The sequence below is a fragment of the Trypanosoma theileri genome (assembly GCF_002087225.1).
Source record: "Trypanosoma theileri isolate Edinburgh chromosome Unknown TM35_Tth_9_V1, whole genome shotgun sequence".
Taxonomy (NCBI): domain Eukaryota; phylum Euglenozoa; class Kinetoplastea; order Trypanosomatida; family Trypanosomatidae; genus Trypanosoma; species Trypanosoma theileri.
Window position 1 is genome coordinate 560501 of NW_021639851.1, and position 18554 is coordinate 579054.

The window sequence follows — 18554 nt, forward strand, 5'->3', positions numbered from 1 at the left end:
CAAAAACATCAGATGTCTCTGGAGAGGAATAATAATCATATATATATATATATATATATATATATATATATATATATATATATACAAACACAAAGAGACATCACCCAGCCAACACAATTGTGACATCAATAGGGGATAATGGAGAGAGCGAGAGTGACTCCCTCGCTACAGAGACACCACGAACTGCTGCTGTTGCCGCTGCTGCTCCCTCGCCACTCACATGCACGAAGAGATTCAGCGGTTCTGTTTCCCCATCATCGTGTCGCATTGCAGCCACTGACATGAGACTTCGCCAACATTCTGGACATGGAAACACAGCACCTTTTACAGATGATAATAATAATGACGATGATGATGATGATGACGGAGGAGGAGAAGTAGTTGTAGCTGGAGCTGCAGTATCTCTATCATCTCTAGGATTTTCAGTAATATTTGAATCTTTCGTTGAATCGATATTTCTGCAATGTGAAGAAGTTTGCTGTAATGTTGTAGCATATAGGTAAACATCAGTAATAGCTGAATAACAGTGTCCACTAGCTGCTGCCACTCCAAGTGCATTTTGCTCTGCACAACCCTTAAGAATTCCCCTTAACGTCCTTCCTGCATTAAATCGTCGATGTAGTGCGTGATTGACTCCAGTTGCACAAAACATAACATCTGCATCATCTGTTGGAGATGCTCCAGTATTGGTGTTCCTCTGTTGAGCAACAACAGAGCAGGCTACAAGTGTATTATTACAACCTCCCTCTTCTGTTCCTCCTCTTTTTACCAACGATGCCAGACGTCGGATGTGGCGTTGGTGGTGTGCCTGTAGTGAAGATAGATACCGAATGTGAAGACTGTTATGAGTAGACACTGGTAGGGCCTGTTTTAACGGCAATGTGAAGAGTTGGGAAGCCGTCTTGACTCCAAGGCACATTCACACCCCACCCCCACCCTATTGCTTTTACTCTTTATTATGTGTGCGTCTTCTCTTCTCTCACCTTCTTCCACCACTCTGCACTTACACAGTCTATTTTTATTTTTATTTTGTTGATCAGAGAAGAATAAGAAAGAGAAAATTACAAAAGAAAAGCGTCTAGTGTCATACACCTAGAAACACTGTAAGAGAAGTAATTTAACAAAAGGAAACACACACACATACACACACATACGTACACTGCCTCTTACAGGTAAAATAAAATGTATTTAAACGGCTGCAAATATATACGTATATAGGCTACTGTTTCCTTCCATCCATGCATCCATTTGTTTTGTATTACTTTACACACACAGAGAGACAGAAACCTGGTATTCTGTTCTACTCGCTGGTCGAAGGTTGAAACGGCTTTTTCCATATTTTAGAGATGAACTGAAAGCTGGTTGCGAAGGTCTGAGGCCAGAACCGTACACCAACAATATTACTACTACTACTACTACTACCACTGCCATTATTACTGGAGCTATCATCTGTCATACTTCCTGCAGTAACAATCCCATATGGATCTCCAGCTGTATCCAGTTGTTGCCGTAGAAAAATAGCCTGTTCCTCTGTCAGATTCACTATCGGAGAAACTAAGTCTGGAGACGCTGTTTCATGCACATATTCGAAAGGGTGACATAGTACTGCTTCTCCCCCATAATATTGTTTAGTTTCATTACTGGCATTCACAAGACGCATCATTTCCTGTACAACAAACTCGTTCTGCTGATATGAAAAAGAACATGTACAATAGACCAAAGTCCCACCAGGTTTAAGTTGTGTATAACCATTTTTAAGAAGTTCCAGTTGTAACAAAACTAATGGAGGAAGATCCTTCCCAGTTGATGTATTTGTATTAGCACTTCCTTTTAAGGCTAAATTTAACCGCTTCATGCGGTACATATTGTCAATTCCAGTTTTAGCATTTGGGTCCTCCCCATTAGCAGTATAGGGTGTTTTACTTGCATCATTAAGACACATATGTGCTAGTGACCCATCATGTGAACACTCCGCATCCACAAGAACCCGATCAAATCCACCATAGCCTCCTCCTTCTTTACTATTTCCCATTTTCTCTAGCCGCTTGCGTGCCTCATCGCTTGCAAAAGCGAGTCTCACCTTTCCTTCTTCTCCTTCTCCTTTTCCTTCTCCTTCATTTTCACGCTGCCTCTTTGACCATCGCTGCAGTTCCCGCTCCTCACCGGCGGTCATTCCATTCTGTCGGCGGTGGCCGGACTCCCCCTGAGCGACCCGCACGGCGTCGGCGGCGGTGAGGCGGCGGGCGTCAGCGGCGAGAAGACAAACGTTGGCGGCCCCCCGCCGGCGGAGAAGCGAACGGGCGACGGCGAGGCGGGCGGCCCCCCCGTCCGATCCGACCGCCGCCCCCAACGGCCCAACGGCGGCCGCCAGAAGCCCCAACTTCGCCCCGGGCGCGCAGCAGGCGTCCCACACAATTTCCCCCCGCAGCGGCCGCAGCGCCACCACCGCCGCCGCCGAGGCCGCGTCCATCGACAGTAAAGACACGCGCGGTGAGGGCGGCGTGGGGACGCCAATAGAAGTGCTCCGAGGAAGAGAGAAAAAATGTCGCCGCGGCAACCACGGAACAGGAATCACTTCCCCAACATTCAGTCCAAGCAACTCGGCCAACTCAGCCGTCACGCAACTCTCATCGCTGCTGGTCGTCATGGTAGTGGGCGGGACGGTCGAACACGCGTCATGTGGAAGCACACAGACATAACGTGGCATAGTTCCCATAAACTCAGCCATGTCGTGAAACAACTGTGGGGGGAGGTGATTGGCGCGGCAGTAGTGAATAAACTCCTCCGTGAAGGTATCAGGGTAATCCCGCAGCACTACATCCTTGTCAACAGCCATCCGTCTCTCTCTCTCTCTATCTATCTCACACACACACACAGACACAGACCCCACCGCTTCCCAGACCTCTTTGGAGTATGCAATAAAATAAAAAAAGAAAGAAAAAGAAGGAATAATTAGGTAATAAAGCGAAGAGCACATGCAAAGAATAACATAAAATTAAGGAAAAAAAAAAGGTTTGTTAAGGTTTTTTTTTTTGTTTTTTTTTTTTTTTTGTGAGTACGCGCATGTCATGTAAAATTAGACATACAGAGGATAAATTTTTCATGATGGGACAAAGAGAGGTCGTCTTACTTCCTGACGCATTTCTTGAGGATGATGTATGTTCCTCTTTAAAGATACCCCATTTTCAGTTTTACTGCTGGATATTGGTTGCTGTTTTTCTGATGGGGCCTTAGTGGCCACTTCATCAGGATAACGCACTGGCGTTAGGGGTGAAATTCGTTTAAACTCATTCCATTTTTCCACTACCTGCAATTGTACAGGATTGGGTGAAACCACATGAATACTGGCATCGGGGTTTAGGGATTTAAGCATCACTGCTACGGCAAGTACACGTTCAGGGGCAGTCATACGATCTGAATACTGCAATACTGTTTGATTGTTTTTACTGCTTTCAACTAAAGAATCTCCAGATTTGGAGGAAGAACTAGATAACGTCATATTTTTATCCATTACCGCTATATCTGATTTTTCAATCTTGAATTCATTAAAAGAAGGGAGAGCGTTACTTTTACGAATTAGCAATGGAACTGTAGATCCTTTCGATCCTTCAATTGTTTCTTCTTCCTCTTGCTGCTGCTGTTGCTGTGCGGCCTTTCGTAGTAACTTAACAGAATCTTCTGTAATGGGTCCATCTACAATGTATGTATGAGCGTTTAACTGATGAACTAGCGGTAAAACTCGAAGTGGCGCTTTTTCCGTTATTAATTCTTGAAGACGCTTCAGTACATTTTTAGTGTAACGTCCCTTTGGTGTGCCAGCCATTTCCCGTACACGACGAACAAGCATTCGAATTGAGGAAAAAGGAATTAATACGGAATCATAATGGAAAAGAAGAGATTCTAAAAGTGGGTTAAGGAGAACATTGTGATCTACTACAGCTACACGACCTTGTACAATCCAACGTTGTGAACTTAGACCAATACTTCCAAGTCCTCGTGTAGCAGAACCAACTATATTTCCAAGTTTTGACTCAAATGTAGTAAAAAACATCAAAGCTTCATGAGGACGGTTATGGGCAAGCAATGAATCAATAATTGCAAGACTTAAATAAAGTGATGAGTTTACTGGATTTCCTGGATCTTCATTAAAACGTTTATATTCATTTTCAACAAAACGTACTGCTTCATGATCAAGTTGTAATCGCATTAGATTTGCCAAGACTGTCCGATACATAGCATCAGTAACAGGCATACCGAGAGAATGAGCCTCTGCTATACATCTCACAGCATGAGAAACATCGTTTGAATTTAAAGAAACAAGTGTAGCAATTGTCTCTTTACTTGGCTGAACATTCTTTTCTTTCATAGTTTGAAACAATTCTACACCTTTTGTCCAATTTGCACCTCCCATTGTAGCCATAGTAGCATTAAATAATCCAGCTGTCATATCTACTTTCCCTTCAATAGACTGAAGTACAGCAAGAGACGTTTCCCATCGGTTGGGTAAATGTGACTGTTGTATACAGCGTAAAAGTTCAAGATATACTGCACTATTAGGTGATGCACCAGCACGTACAGCTTTAGAAAAAATTGAAAGAGCTTCTTCACAGGCATTTGCTCTTCGACAAGCATTCATAACCGTATGTAATGCATAGGGATCAAGAGTCATTTTATCTTCAATAATTGCATTATAATGTTGTACACATTCTTTCCAACGTCCTGCAGCTCGATAAGCAGCTAATAAAGCACCATGTAATTTCTCATTGGCTTTTTTTTCATGACATGCCCGTGTCCAATAGCGAAGGGCAGTCTCCCAGTCTTTATTATCATTTGCATGAGCCATTAAGGTACAATAATGTGAAGATGTTAAGGAGAGATGAGCCTCATCTGCTACTTCTACAACAACTTGCGAACGGTCTAGTCGATTCACCGCACGAAGTTTCCGCAGCAGTTCTGATAATGATTCCTTGTTGAGTTCCCGAACTCCCACTGCACGACGAGCCGCCTGTCGCAGTTCCGACATTGGGACTTGCAGCAGTAATCCCACAATGCCTGGTTTGGCTTTACTTGTGGTGTGAAGGGCGTTCTTTCGCTTTCCATACAACAATCGCCCCATGTTTGGGCCCTTCTCTCGTGTATGGGCCTCAAGCCACCGGGTGCAGCGCTGAAGCATCTCTTTCTCTCTCTCAGTCTATTCGTTAATCTCTGTTGTTCTTCTTCTTCTTCTTATCTTTTTAAATTAGTTATGTGAATCTCGGGGTTCGTGGATCGCCAGCTTTTCTTTTCTTTTTTTTTTTTGAATGTAAAAAGGAAGGAATATGTCTTTCCCTCACGGATATAAATAGAGAGGCACACACACACTCTCTCTTTCTCACCCACACTCCGAGAACGACCCCTGTCGTTCTTTTTTTTTTTTTCTTTTGTTCTGTGCTTGTTTGTCCCGTTCATGCAAGAAAAAAAAAAAAAAAAGAACAGAAAGGAGAAATAGGAAAGAAAAGATAGAAATGTGTATACTACCATATATATAAATATAAATTTATTTGTTTATTTATATGTGTGCCTACAATTGTTGCATCTGTTAAAACTTAATCCATATAGGAACCAATGCACAAGAAAAATGTTAAACTGGTTATTATCGTTCTTTTTCTTTTTTTTTCTTTCGGTGTCTTTGTGCGTGTGTTTAACTTATTTGGGAATTATTATACTAACAACAAGAATTAGAATTATTCATCATCATAAACTCATTTTCCCCACCTCAGCTCCATTTCCAATTTCTTCCATCCCTTACAGCTTACCCGCAACTCCCCTTCTTCAGTCTTCTCTTCACAAACAGAGACACAAATATAAATATAAATGGAGATGGACGCCCAGATAGGAAAAACAAACAAACGAAAATAAAGAAAACATATACATACTTGCCCTAATATGTAGAAGAAAACACAATAGATGCAATGCATGTTTTTTTTTTCTTCTTTTTTTCATTGTTCTTATTTCCTCGTGCAACTGTTTGAAATATCCAAGACAAAGTAGAAGAACAATAACAAAAAAAATAATATCACATGGTAGTTGCCGAAGGAAGCGATTAAGGGAATGAAAGAAGAAGGAAAAAAACACGAAGAAAAATATAAACAGAGTGAAAAAAAAAGAGGTGTATAAAGAAATAATAGCGACCAACACATAAAGAAAAACCATCTTATGCTAATAGACGAATTCACTTTACTATTTCCTCAAGTATCCCTGAGAGTAGTGAAAATGAACTGCACAGCTGCTGCCTCACACCACACCACAGAGACTATTACCACCACCACCTCTTTCCCTCCATTTTTCTTTCTTTCGTTATCATTGAGTCTGTGAATACAAGTGGATGAATGCGTATATATCGACACTCCAACAAGACACACAGAACAGGGGTTGGTATATATATATATATTCAGACAGCAAAAGGTTAAAGTATATTGAGTTTAAATGGCATTTGAATACATATTTCTCTGTTTGCCGTTACCACACCCTTTTCAGTTATATCCTGTAAGTAGTTGAGTCGCATTCAAACTGTTTTTAGGACACCAAATAATAGCGGTGACTGATAGCAAGTGAAAAAAAAAAAAAAAAAAAACGCATTTATGAAATACGTGGAAAGGCAGGAAGTACTGCAAATAAGAAAAACACACATATTCAGATCAAAGAGTTTGTTGTTTAGCTTACACTAAAGCGACCTCCTTGTTGTGTCTTCCATTCTTCCTACCACCTTAATACTTAAAAAAAAAAAAAAAGAATCACTGATCACTTAAGACTACCTTTTCAAGTCTTTTTTTTTTTGTTTTAAAAATTCTTATTTTGCTCTTCCCTTTCACCTTTTTTTTTTCTTTCTTTCTTTCTTTCTTTCCCATATAGTTCTCTTTTTATTCTTCTAAATGGGAGTTTATTCATCATTTCAACATATTATCTTCAATCTCAGCCCATGCGCTGCACAAGCATGGCTGACAGTCGCAGTACCACATCCAATGCAAACAACGATCCACGTACCACGCTAAAATCCACCAAATACCCTCTATGATGACTCTCGTGAATACGGAAAAGATAAAGCGCTAAAACAACTCGAGGTGGAAGTGCGGTGTTGGAGGAATCACCACTATTGCCATCCATCATATCAGAGGGCTCCAGGGAGAGTGGGGTGGGAGGTTTGGTGGGTGCAATACCCATCCTTGTCCATGTCTCTGGGGTGGTACGGGCGAGTAATCGGAATGGTGCTAATATTTTCCACTCCATCGCTAATGAGGTTAGAGTAGAATAGATAACACTTAGAGATGTGGCAGCGTTAAAATCACTCATTAAACCAATACGCCATCCAACATTATTGCGTACAATAAAATTTTCTTCTTCTTGTGTATATACCATATGAGATTTAGCCACCGACCCAACACGATGACGATCATTATGACTTGAACCAAGAGCTCCTCCAGATCCATAACGCATACTTCCACCCGTAAGAGAAGGATGATATAAACTGCTATTACTTCCAATATGACTGGAACCAAATGGATTAGATATTTCTGTAACAGATTCTGGTCGCCTTGAAATACTAAAGGCACCAGTTGATACAGGTGTATGTAAAGATACGGCAAATGTCTTTGTTTCTTGTATTGAAGCTGGAATAAAATTACCACCATTATAAGCACGTTTATTAGAAGTGGCATCACCAACATCTAAGAGAACTTCCATAGCAGGGCTTTGGGTTAATAAAAGTCCAAGATTAAGTTCACGTTCAGTTGCCCTAGATACATGCGTTGTCACACGATCAGAGTTACTGAGCATATCATCATCCACTCCTAGAGATTCTGCATCTGCAATGATCTGTTTTCGTCTCTCAGCGTCTAGTAAAATACTATATGCCACAAATCCAGGTCCTCTACCTTGTTCAATTTCACTTCGTATATCACGATCTCGCATTCCAAGAATTCTAGCTGCACGACTTACAACAGTTGGTGATATTCGTTTATCTTGAACTAAAAATAATGCTTCATTATATGAAAGACGTGTAGGAAGATTGGTATTAAACCACACATTATCTCGAATTTGAGGTATTGTAAGTCGTAAAAGTGGATCCACAACTAATATCCTTTCAATTAATTCACGTGCACCGGGAGGAACACTCGATGGTATATGATAACGTCCCTTTTTGATATTATTAAATAACATAGGGACACTTTCTTCATCAAATGGAAGACATCCACAAAGAAGAGCGTAGAGAATAACACCACAAGACCATACATCTACTTCAGGACCAAAATAAAGTTTACCCGAAATAACTTCTGGTGCAGCGTAGTTTGGCGATCCACATGATGTCGCTAAAAATTCTCCATCTTTCATAATACTAGATAGTCCAAAATCAATAAGTTTGACTTGCAAACCCGGACCAAGGAGAATATTCTCTGGCTTCAAATCACGATGAACCACAAGGAAGTGGTGACAATACTCCAGCGCACAGACAATCTGCTGCAGTACATAACGACCAACATCCTCACGTAGTTTTCCTTTCTTTACAATGTATTCATATAATTCACCTCCATCAACGTACTCCATAATGAGATAGATATCGGTGGGAGTGGAGATAACATCGTAAAGTCTACAAATATTGGGATGAGAAAATAATTTCAATATCTTTACTTCACGAAATATTCTCTTATCCATATTCGCATTCTTAAGTTTAACACGGTTAAGAATCTTAATAGCTACCGTTTCTCCCGTTGGGAGATGAATGCCCTTCTTCACCTTACCAAAACTTCCTTTACCAATGGTTTCACCCACAAGGTAATTTTTAATGGTTTGATGGTAACCCGATGAGTCGCGTGAAGTAGCATTAGACTCCCATTTTGTTTCAGACATGAGTAGCACCTTATTACTCAATTATTACTATTATTATTTTTTTTTTTCTCTTTTCTTTTTCTTGGTTAACTATTTATTTTATTACCACTGTGTCTTTTTTTTTTTTTCTTTTTCCTTCGTTTGCTTGTTTCTCAGATGCTTTTTTATATTTTTTCTTTTTTTTCTTCCTTCTCCTTTCAACTTATCCTTTTTCGTCAAACTGCCACTATTCTCGTTTATTATTCTCTAATTTCCTTGGCTGTTCAGTTGCGTGTTGAAGTGCAAAATTACGATATAATAAGGTTGTAAGCAGTACAACCCACCCCTCCACTTCTTGTATTCGCGTATCTACGCGTATTCTTTATTACCTGTTACTCTCTGACCTTATCTTTTTCCCTTTTTTTTTTCCTTTGTACGTTTACACTCACTTTATCCGTCTTTACACTATCACAGTTTCAGGAGTGCACACACACACACACAGATAAAGAGAAATAAACAACTGCACTGCACTCCACTAAATTTTTTTTTTTTGCTGGTTGTGCGTGAAGGTAGTAGAGAAAAAAAAAAAGAAAACGTTCGAGTTTTTTTTAAAAAAAAACTCAAGAACAGCAAGATGAACACAAACACACCCAAACACCAAACACCCAACCACACACGCACTCAGAATAAAAGCTCCTTTTGATTCCTCTTATTTGTTTTCCAACCTTCCGTTATTTTCTCTGATCCTCTCCTCCTATTTAAATAAGGTTTTTTCTTGTATATGCGTCACCTTTTTTTTTTTTTTCTTATTCTTTTCGTGCTACAGGTTGGTAACTTCTCGTGAGGGTATATGGCCTTCTCTCTGTCAATATATATATATATATATATATTGAATGAGTGGGTATGTGTAGTCTTGCGAAAAAGCTCCTCCCACAGAAACAGCTTCTATTAACCTTATTGGACAGAGGTGACGGTCGTGTTCTGCAGACGTTTTCTTCCTTTTGTCCTCAGCTTTTGTTACTTTTTTTTTTGTTGTTGTTGTTGTTCTCCCCCCACTCACTTTTTTCTCTTTCAGATGTGTATAATTTTAGGTGTGGAATATGCGTCTTTTCTTCTTGTTTGAGTTCTGATATATAAATATAAATAATATATATTTATATGTTTATATATCTATAAATATAGATATATTGGTGTATATGTTCAATGCCTGTATATCTCTATTTATCTCCTTGACTTTAGAAGCAAGAAAAGAAGAAAAAGAAAAATACACCATATGCCGCAAGTCTTAATAATAAAAAAAAAGAAAGAACCAACTGAGTATACGTGCATAAATAGCAGGTACAAATAACATTTCGCTACACATTTGTATATATGTATAAGTCAGTTTGTCTTGTTTTATTTTGTTTGTTATCTCCATTTCTTTTTCTTCTTTGGATATTGCCTGACGTTACAAAATCAATTTCATAACTCAAACGAAAAAAAAAGTCAAAGAAAGAAAGAAAGAAATGACTGATTTGTTGAAATTTGTATTATTTATCATTCTCTATCTTACAATAGAACTTGCCCCTGAAGCTGACATTGACATTGTTGCTTTTGCTGATGGTGTGGTTATGTTTTTCCCTACTGTTTTTGATGTTGTGGCTGTTGTTGTTGATGCCGATGCCGATGCTGATACTGATGCTGCTGTTTCTGGTTGTGTGAACATCCTTACGTTTGCGTGGACGCAGTCTTTGCGAAGATGTGGAATGAGCTGCTCCACCGGTGGTGTTACATCCGGGTCCTCCGCATTACAGAAGACTGTGAGCAAAGGTCGTGGCCAAAGCTTTGCGAATGTGTGCAGGACGAGCAAAAAGTCCCCCAGCAAGAGCCGCAGCTGTATGGGCTTTGCGAGAACTGTTACTTCGACTGTGGTGGAGGCCCTCTGCGTGGGCCCGGCGGTGTTGGCGTGGTGCCGGACGTGCGTGACCTTCGGGGTGCTGAGGGCGACGCCGCCGCCGCCGTGTCGCTGCGTGGCCCAGCAGAGGAGGGGGGCGAGGGGGAGGTAGAGGGTGAGGTGGGCGGCGGCGGTGAGGGCGGCCTGGGCGGCGAGGGTCGCCCCGCGGACGAGCGCAAAGTAAACGTGATAAGTGGCGAGGGTGGGGAAGAGAAAGACCGTCACGGTGAAGAGCAGCGTGCCCATCAGCATCTGATCCACCTCAAAGTCGTAGGCGTCCGTTCGTCGACGGAGGGGGTTGTACTTCTTGCCGCGGAACTGCAGGTAGAGACTATGCATGGTCGACACCATCACACGGTAAGGGACGGAAATGGCATGAGAGAGCAATATAAGATGGAGCGATACCAACACGCAAACATCAGAGAGGAGGGCAAAGGCACAACTGGCACCACAAAGGGAAATATAGACAAGAAGTTTGTATACAATTTCAACCCAGTTGAAATTTACTGCAAAATCCCAACTCGTCTGAAGCATTAGTTTAGCAAAAAAACATAAGGTCATATTAAGGTCTTCATTCATTTTGAGACCTGCAGGCCATCCTTCAAACCAATCCATGTATCCCATATGTATATCATAAAGGAAAGTTCTACAAAAATCACTAGATTTTGTCACCAATGCCTTTCCACCAACAGCCAAAAGTAAACTACATACAGTTCCAAGTAGTCCATCTACTACAACACGAGAGAGAAAGTTTATAAGACAAAATCGAAGGAATGCAGGATCTTCATGCTGCATATGAGGTAAAACAGGATGAAGACCACAAACATGTGTACGTCCTTGTAATAGAGCAAGCCAATGAATAATTTCACGTAAACGAAACTCTAATAATGCGGCAGTATAGGAAACTTTTCCAAACCACGTTAGTATAGGTACAAAAAACAATAATAATGTTACTAACATACCAATAAATGCATGTAAATGTGCTTCCCATGAAACCCACTTACCTGAAGTATTTTTTTTTACAGACTTTTCATTTTTTTCTCTAAGTTCAAAAGATTCACGTAAGACTTGAGCAAAGTTATTGGCACTTAAAAGAAGACTAAGTTCAGCATAGTCTGCACTTGTAGGAAAATTCAATCGTGGAGGTAATCCATTAACTGGAGGTGGTGGAGGTAGTGGTGATAATTCATGATATAGATCAGGAGAAAAACTTTGTGTATCTCCTTTTTCTCTATCTCTACGTGTAATACTGCTACTAGTATTAGTTGGAGTAGTATTAGCTACATCATCCATAGAAGTATTACTATCCACAATCTCTTCTTTCTCTTCTTTTATACGTCTTGATGAATTATGTGTTGCACTATTTTCATCAATTCTGAAGGATACTTTTGTACATGGTCCTGCTAAAGGAATCATATGTGGTGGTAACAACACACCCTCTAATGTGGAGTGAGATCCTGAAATACAGAGAGGTTTTCTTCCTTGCAAGAGTGCATCTATACCATTACATCCAAAACGTGATGTAGCACTATACACTGTTGGTGAGACAGAGTAACGAATTTTTGGATCTGTGCGGATAACGTGCAGGTGACATGGTTGTACTCGGTATCCACAACACCATACTTGATCAAGCACAGGTCCTCTATTAAGTTCTAGCCAAATATCACTCAATTGTCGTTCCGTCCGCACCCATCTATCTGCACGTTCTCTAACTCGATCTTCCACATCTAAATGAGGCCTAGATGTGGAAGATACCAGACGTCCAAGAACAAGTAATGAGGCAGCACTAGGAATACCACGTTGTTCATGTTCTTCCTGCTGTGAATGATGTTTTGTCCCTCCATATGAATAATCATCTCGACTACTACTGCTGTTGCAACTGCTACTACCCACAACCCCGGCGTGGCCTTTCATTTCTTTTAATGTCCGCAGTGCGTCTTCAATGGCTGGACTGCGAACCACCATTACGACGACCACCACCAATCCACGGGGATTCCATCCAATCAACCAGCCGTCCTCATCACCCGCAGTATCCCGCTTGTCAATGAAAGGCCACACAAGTGTACAGACATCTGGAACCGTAGACATCACACCCCACAGGCCCCACTCTCTTCAAAAAGCAAACCACTCTATTTATTTCTCTGCTTTTATTATTTTATTTTTTTCTTTTCTTAAATAATATTTGTTGTTGCAATTGTTGTCGTATAATCGTTTTTTTTTTTTTCTTCAATTTTTATCCCTTTTTTTTTTTTTCTCTCTTGGTAGTTGTATTATAGAGAATGAGAGTGAGAGAAAGAAAGAAAGAAAGAAAAAAAAAAAAAAAAGAAACACGGAAAAAGAGATATCTTCATAATAATACCTATTTGTTTTCTTTCCTTATAGGCGTGAACGCACCTGGAGAAAGAATAAATAACAAGTGGTATGAATATAAAGAAAATAAGGTACAAAAAGAGATATCGTCACTAATAGACAAAATAAGGAAAAAAAAAAAACGATAATAATAATAAAATACTCACTCACTCACTGAGCCATAAAGATATCTGCAGGTTAATACAACTTTCACCTTAAACACTTTTCTTCATTTGGCATCCCCCAAAACAATCTCTTTAACAAATTGTTCATAATGTACTTGCCCTCCTTGATCGGCCTCTGCGAGAAACTCTTCTCGCTCTGTCGTAGAGAAGTCACTATACCTCTCGAGAAGTAACTTCATGGTTGCTGTGGGGATATATCCCACTCGTTTCCCATCGAGTGCTCGAAAGGCCTCAATGAGTTTTGCCGCTGCTGCCGTGGAATCACTGCCAGACATTTCTTTCAGAAACAACTCCTATTTTTTTTTTTTCTTTTCTTTTCTTTTGCTTCTGTCCTGAAAAAGAAGAGATATGGTGAAAGAGGAAAAGGCATAGAGATATGAGGAACTAGCAAATTGATACACACCAATAGAAACCAAATACGAAGAAAAACAATCCTTATAATAAGAACAAAAGCAGCAAGAGCCACAAAAATGGGGAATAGAGTTTCGTCACGAAGACCACCTCCAAAAAGTAAGAGAGAGAAAGAAAGAGAGAAATCGATGGATAAATAGAATGCTTCTCTTTCGGCATACATTTTTTTTTTTTTTTCTTTTGCTGTTAACACCAGCATCTTTACTTATTCTTTACTTCATGTCGTCTTGTACAAGTCATTCTTTATTTTTTTTTTTTTAATCTCGCTACGCATTTTCATCTTGATCATTAAAATTATCACCATCACCTTCACCATTATCAACATTATCATCAACAGCATCAGCAGCAGCGGCCGTATTATCCTGAGAATTGTCATCCTTCTTATTTTCCTCATGCATTTCCGTAACCAGCGTGGAATGGGCATTCTTCTCTTCCTCTTTTCTCTTGTTAATAAGGGACCATTCCTCTTCAGCAGCTTTCATTCCCTCCTGCAGCTCCAACATATCTCGCTGCAGCTCAGCTAAATGTTTCTTCTCTTTCTTCAGTTCAGCCTCCAGTTCGGGGGTTTCCTTCTCATGCGCAGTCGTTAGGGCCAACAAATTCTTTAAATGCTGCAGTTCTTTCTCAACTTCGCAGAGTTCTGCTGTCGCCGTTTGTGGGCTTTGTTGTCTACACCAATCTAAATCCTCCTGCAGTTCATTATGTGTTTTCTCAGCCACACTGCACTGTTGGGCCAGTTCTTTTTTATGTTGATTAGATTGGGACTGAAGAGCAGCAGAGAGTTCATCCACGGAGGGTAATTCCTGTAAAATAAATGGGGTCGCTCCAAGAGAGAGGTGTACTTCATCCAGTTCTTTACAAGCATCAAATAACGTAAAATCAGTATCATCATCAATATTAATATTAATATTATTATTATCATCCGTAGCGGCAACATCATCAGACGATTTTGTTGGGAAAGACACACCAACTTTTCCAAGAAGAAGCCGATCTGCTGCAATTGATATTCGCAGAAGAATCGCTATCTCTTTATATAGTTGTTTTTCATCTTTAAAAATATTTTCAAGACCATGAAGCTGTGCATTAAATAATTGAACAAGTATCTTGACTTGCTCCGTAAAAACACTAAGAATCGGTTTTTGTAAATCACTATCTTCTTCTTCTTCATTTTCTTCATTATAGTTATAACTTTCTTCTCCTCCTTCTCCTCCCTCCTCTTCTTCTTCTTCACCTTCTACATCATCATCATTTCTATCCCGAGGTGTTATTAAATGTTTACTACGAGATAGTATTTGAAGTTTCTCAGCTAATAACTCTAAAGCTGGACTACTGGGAGGAGCAAAAAGTTTAATCAATGCAGCATCTTTTATCTGTTGCTGAAGTCGAGAATTCTCCTTCATACATGTTACTATAGAACTATGTTGGGCATTTGCTTTTGCATCATATTCAACAAACTGTTCCTGCTGCTCAACTGTTGATGAACATGCTGTAGAGTTTCGCATGACTGTACCAATTATCTTTTCCGTTACCATTCTCAACCGCTTTGCGAGTACTGCACAACAATGCTGAAGAAGATATAATCGTCCTTCTTCTGTTGTATTATTATTATTACTATTACTATGATTATTATTAGATGAACTTGTACTAGTTCCAGCATCTGTGATAAAAGACAAACCCCCTTCCATCTCATTATTTACGAATGGCCATGGAAACAAGGGTGAGGATGTTAACCTCTCACGAAGCAGTTTTCGCAAGTACAACACTTCTCGACTGAGATGTTCTTTCAATTCCTCCAATTGTTGAGATCGTTGCAGTACATGATTTAATGCCGCAGGTGTTACTGTACGGAGAGGGACTCCTGCAGTTGTTGCTAATAATGCGGCCACCGCGACTTCTGTGCGGTGAAGTTGTTTCTGCAGTTGTCGTTGTTGATGGAATTGCTGCTGCTCCGCCGGTGTTGGCTGCACACATGCCAAGTGACTGTGCATTTGTTCCTCCGCCGTGAGAAGAGAACGTTCAATTCCCCAAAGTGCATATGTAGACCATCTCGCATTTAATATATTCACATGTGAGGAAAGAGAATTTTTCACACTACATAAGGCATTTAATTTATCCTGTAATTCTTGTATGAGTTGTATTAACATTTGTATAAGTTTTGCTAATTTAGGATCTAACTGTGGTAAGAGTTTCTCCAAAGCCGAATGCATTTCTTTAAACTTCTCTTCATCTGTGATGACTATGGATGAATCCTGCACGATTTTATCTTTTTCTACTAGAGGTGCTGTTGGCATCCAATGTTCATATTCAGATAAACTTCTATTATGATGATTTCTCTCTTTTACACCCGTCTGAGCTGTTTCTATATACTGCAGAGAACGTGCATGCATGGCCAGCATTTCTAACTCTGTAGCACTATCATACACTTCCATCAATGTGAATAATTCCGTTGGATCATCATTATTATCATTATCTTCATCCACTAGAGTTTCTGTTTCTTTATTAGAGCTACTAACAGCAGCACCAGTAGTAGTAGTAATAGTAATAGTAGTAGTAGATACTTCTCCTTGTTGAATCTTTTTATTTCGTTTTCGCTCTAATTTCATCACCGCATCCCGAAGACGACTCTCACAGACGCGAAGTATTTCATTCTTTTCTTCTGCAAGTGTCATGTGAAATTTGTGTGTATGTGTGGATTGTTTCTCTGTGGCTTCCAACTCTGCGAGCCGAGAGAGATGAACATTGAAGGATTCCTCATCCACTCCATCATCCTCAGCATCATCTTCATCCTCTACTGAGTATCCAATACACGGCACTGTGGCTATTGTTGTTGTTGTTGTTTCTATTGGATTCACTTCTGCTGCTGCTGCTGCGGTGTGATCATATGCAGTAGTTGTGTGGATATCGTTATTAGGATTACACACGGTGTGAGATTCCAGACGGGCTGCTTTTAATTGAGGTTCATCCTCCATAGTGGTATTATTATCTTCTTCTCCTTCTTCTATTTCTTCTTCCTCACCACTACTACTACTACTACTAGTACCACTTCTTTGTTTCTTCATATTTTTATTATTATTATTATTATTATTATTATTATTGCTACTACTACTATCGTTGTTGTTGTTGTTAATATTGTTGTTGTTGTTAGCAGGGCTTGTGTTACTCTTGACAGTCTCTGAATTGTGTATTGGTGACTTCTCCGCTTCCATCTCCTCCGCGAAGGGATTATCGTCGAACTGTGATGAGAACATAATTTCCTTCTCTCTCTTTCTCTCTCTCTCTCTGAGTGAGTGAGTGAAAGTAATAAAGAGAAAGAGAAAGAGAGAGAGTCCTTTCTTTCTTTCTTTGTTGTTGTTGGTCTGTTCAATAGTGTATTTTTTTTTTTTTTTCTCTTTCCTTTCCTATTTGTGAAGGTCTATACGGGTTTACTTTTCAGTAGCGCCCCTCTTCTTCCTCTCACTATCGGCATTCCCCAAATGAAAGTATATATATACATATATATATATATATATATATATAATTAATAAGAAAAGAGAAAAAAGAGAGAAAAAAAGTAAAGATTTATGTAAAAGGGAATCACAAGAACCACCAATACATTACAAGCAATAAATAGATATAAAGGTATGTAAGCATTTCTGCTCACTACCACCAGTTCCAAACGAAAAAGAAGGTAATTGAAATAAAGGAAGGAAAAAGACACAAGTATGCAGGTAGATAAAGAATGAGAAAGAAAGACAAGAAGAAGGGAAGAAACATATTGTGGTGAAAAAACAAAAGAAGAAACATAAAAAAAACGAAAACAAAAACAAACGCACGCACACCTATACACCTAAATAGATTACGGTATGAATATATATATATATATATATATATATATATGCACGTATGCGTGTGCTTGGATGCACTATTTTTTTTTTTTTTTTTTTTTTTTTTTTTTGCGCTAGGAGCCCACCACGCGAAGCAATGAGAATGAAAGAAAAAAAAAAAAAAGAAAAAGGGAAGATAAATTCAAACAAGGAAAAAGTGTCTAAGAAAAGAAAAGAAAAGAAAAAAAAAAACAAAGAAAAAGAATGAAGGTATGTCACTTCCTATCAATTCTTCAAATCAAAGATTCAAATAAAAGGTAATTCTGCTTATATTCAATTAAGTCTCCTTTTTTTAAATTCTTTGTATACACACAAAACCGACATTTTTTTTTTTACTTTTTTTTTTTCTTACTTTTCCGTTGTGATACTTTACGGTATTTCACTCTTCACCTTTAACAACACAGACACACAATATACAAATAGTTTATATATATATAACTATATAAATATATATAATATTCCAATATTATTACTATTTCCTCGTTTTCCTTTCGTCCAGAAATTATTATTTTGGTTTCCATACTTACACACACACACACTCTCTCTCACACAAACAAACACACAGACACAGAGAAGTCTACACTCTTATTATATATATATATATATATATATATATATAATAAGAGTGGGTATTCTGCTGTTCTAAATATCATGTAAATATTTGTGTGTACACCTGAAATATACACTAATAATAATAATGTAAACACCAAGTTGTTATTTGCACTCCATATATGAACCGTAAAAAAAAAAAAAAAAGATATGATATTATCAATAATAATAATAATAATAAAACCACAAATAGGTGAAAACGCGGATCGCGAAAATCACATAAAGTTCCAATTACATTTTCCAATGTCGGTATATAAAAGACCTCAAAAATGATGCCCAGAAATACTATGAGGAAACAATACCAATAATTTATTATTATTATTATTATTATTATTATTATCACAATAATAATAATAAATACAA

General features: G+C 39.0%; 6 protein-coding genes across 6 annotated transcripts; all 6 read right to left on the reverse strand.

Annotated features, from left to right (window-relative positions):
• Positions 1-100: 100 nt before the first annotated feature.
• TM35_000093190 (uncharacterized protein) lies at positions 101-919 on the reverse strand (the record flags this gene model as incomplete). Its single annotated transcript, XM_029024558.1, has 1 exon — positions 101-919. One exon carries the CDS (start codon positions 917-919, stop codon positions 101-103), a length of 819 nt encoding a protein of 272 aa, XP_028884335.1.
• Positions 920-1300: 381 nt separating this feature from the next.
• Positions 1301-2836, reverse strand: TM35_000093200 (uncharacterized protein; the record flags this gene model as incomplete). The annotated part of the gene is made up of 1 exon (XM_029024559.1): positions 1301-2836. One exon carries the CDS (start codon positions 2834-2836, stop codon positions 1301-1303), a length of 1536 nt encoding a protein of 511 aa, XP_028884336.1.
• A 264-nt stretch (positions 2837-3100) lies between these two features.
• TM35_000093210 (uncharacterized protein) lies at positions 3101-5173 on the reverse strand (the record flags this gene model as incomplete). Its single annotated transcript, XM_029024560.1, has 1 exon — positions 3101-5173. One exon carries the CDS (start codon positions 5171-5173, stop codon positions 3101-3103), a length of 2073 nt encoding a protein of 690 aa, XP_028884337.1.
• Positions 5174-6951: 1778 nt separating this feature from the next.
• On the reverse strand, positions 6952-8883 carry TM35_000093220 (serine/threonine protein kinase; the record flags this gene model as incomplete). The annotated part of the gene is made up of 1 exon (XM_029024561.1): positions 6952-8883. One exon carries the CDS (start codon positions 8881-8883, stop codon positions 6952-6954), a length of 1932 nt encoding a protein of 643 aa, XP_028884338.1.
• Positions 8884-10384: 1501 nt separating this feature from the next.
• Positions 10385-12862, reverse strand: TM35_000093230 (DNA-directed RNA polymerase II subunit 3; the record flags this gene model as incomplete). Its single annotated transcript, XM_029024562.1, has 1 exon — positions 10385-12862. The coding sequence occupies one exon, from the start codon at positions 12860-12862 to the stop codon at positions 10385-10387; it is 2478 nt and encodes an 825-aa protein (XP_028884339.1).
• Positions 12863-13985: 1123 nt separating this feature from the next.
• Positions 13986-16967, reverse strand: TM35_000093240 (uncharacterized protein; the record flags this gene model as incomplete). Its single annotated transcript, XM_029024563.1, has 1 exon — positions 13986-16967. One exon carries the CDS (start codon positions 16965-16967, stop codon positions 13986-13988), a length of 2982 nt encoding a protein of 993 aa, XP_028884340.1.
• Positions 16968-18554: the final 1587 nt, after the last annotated feature.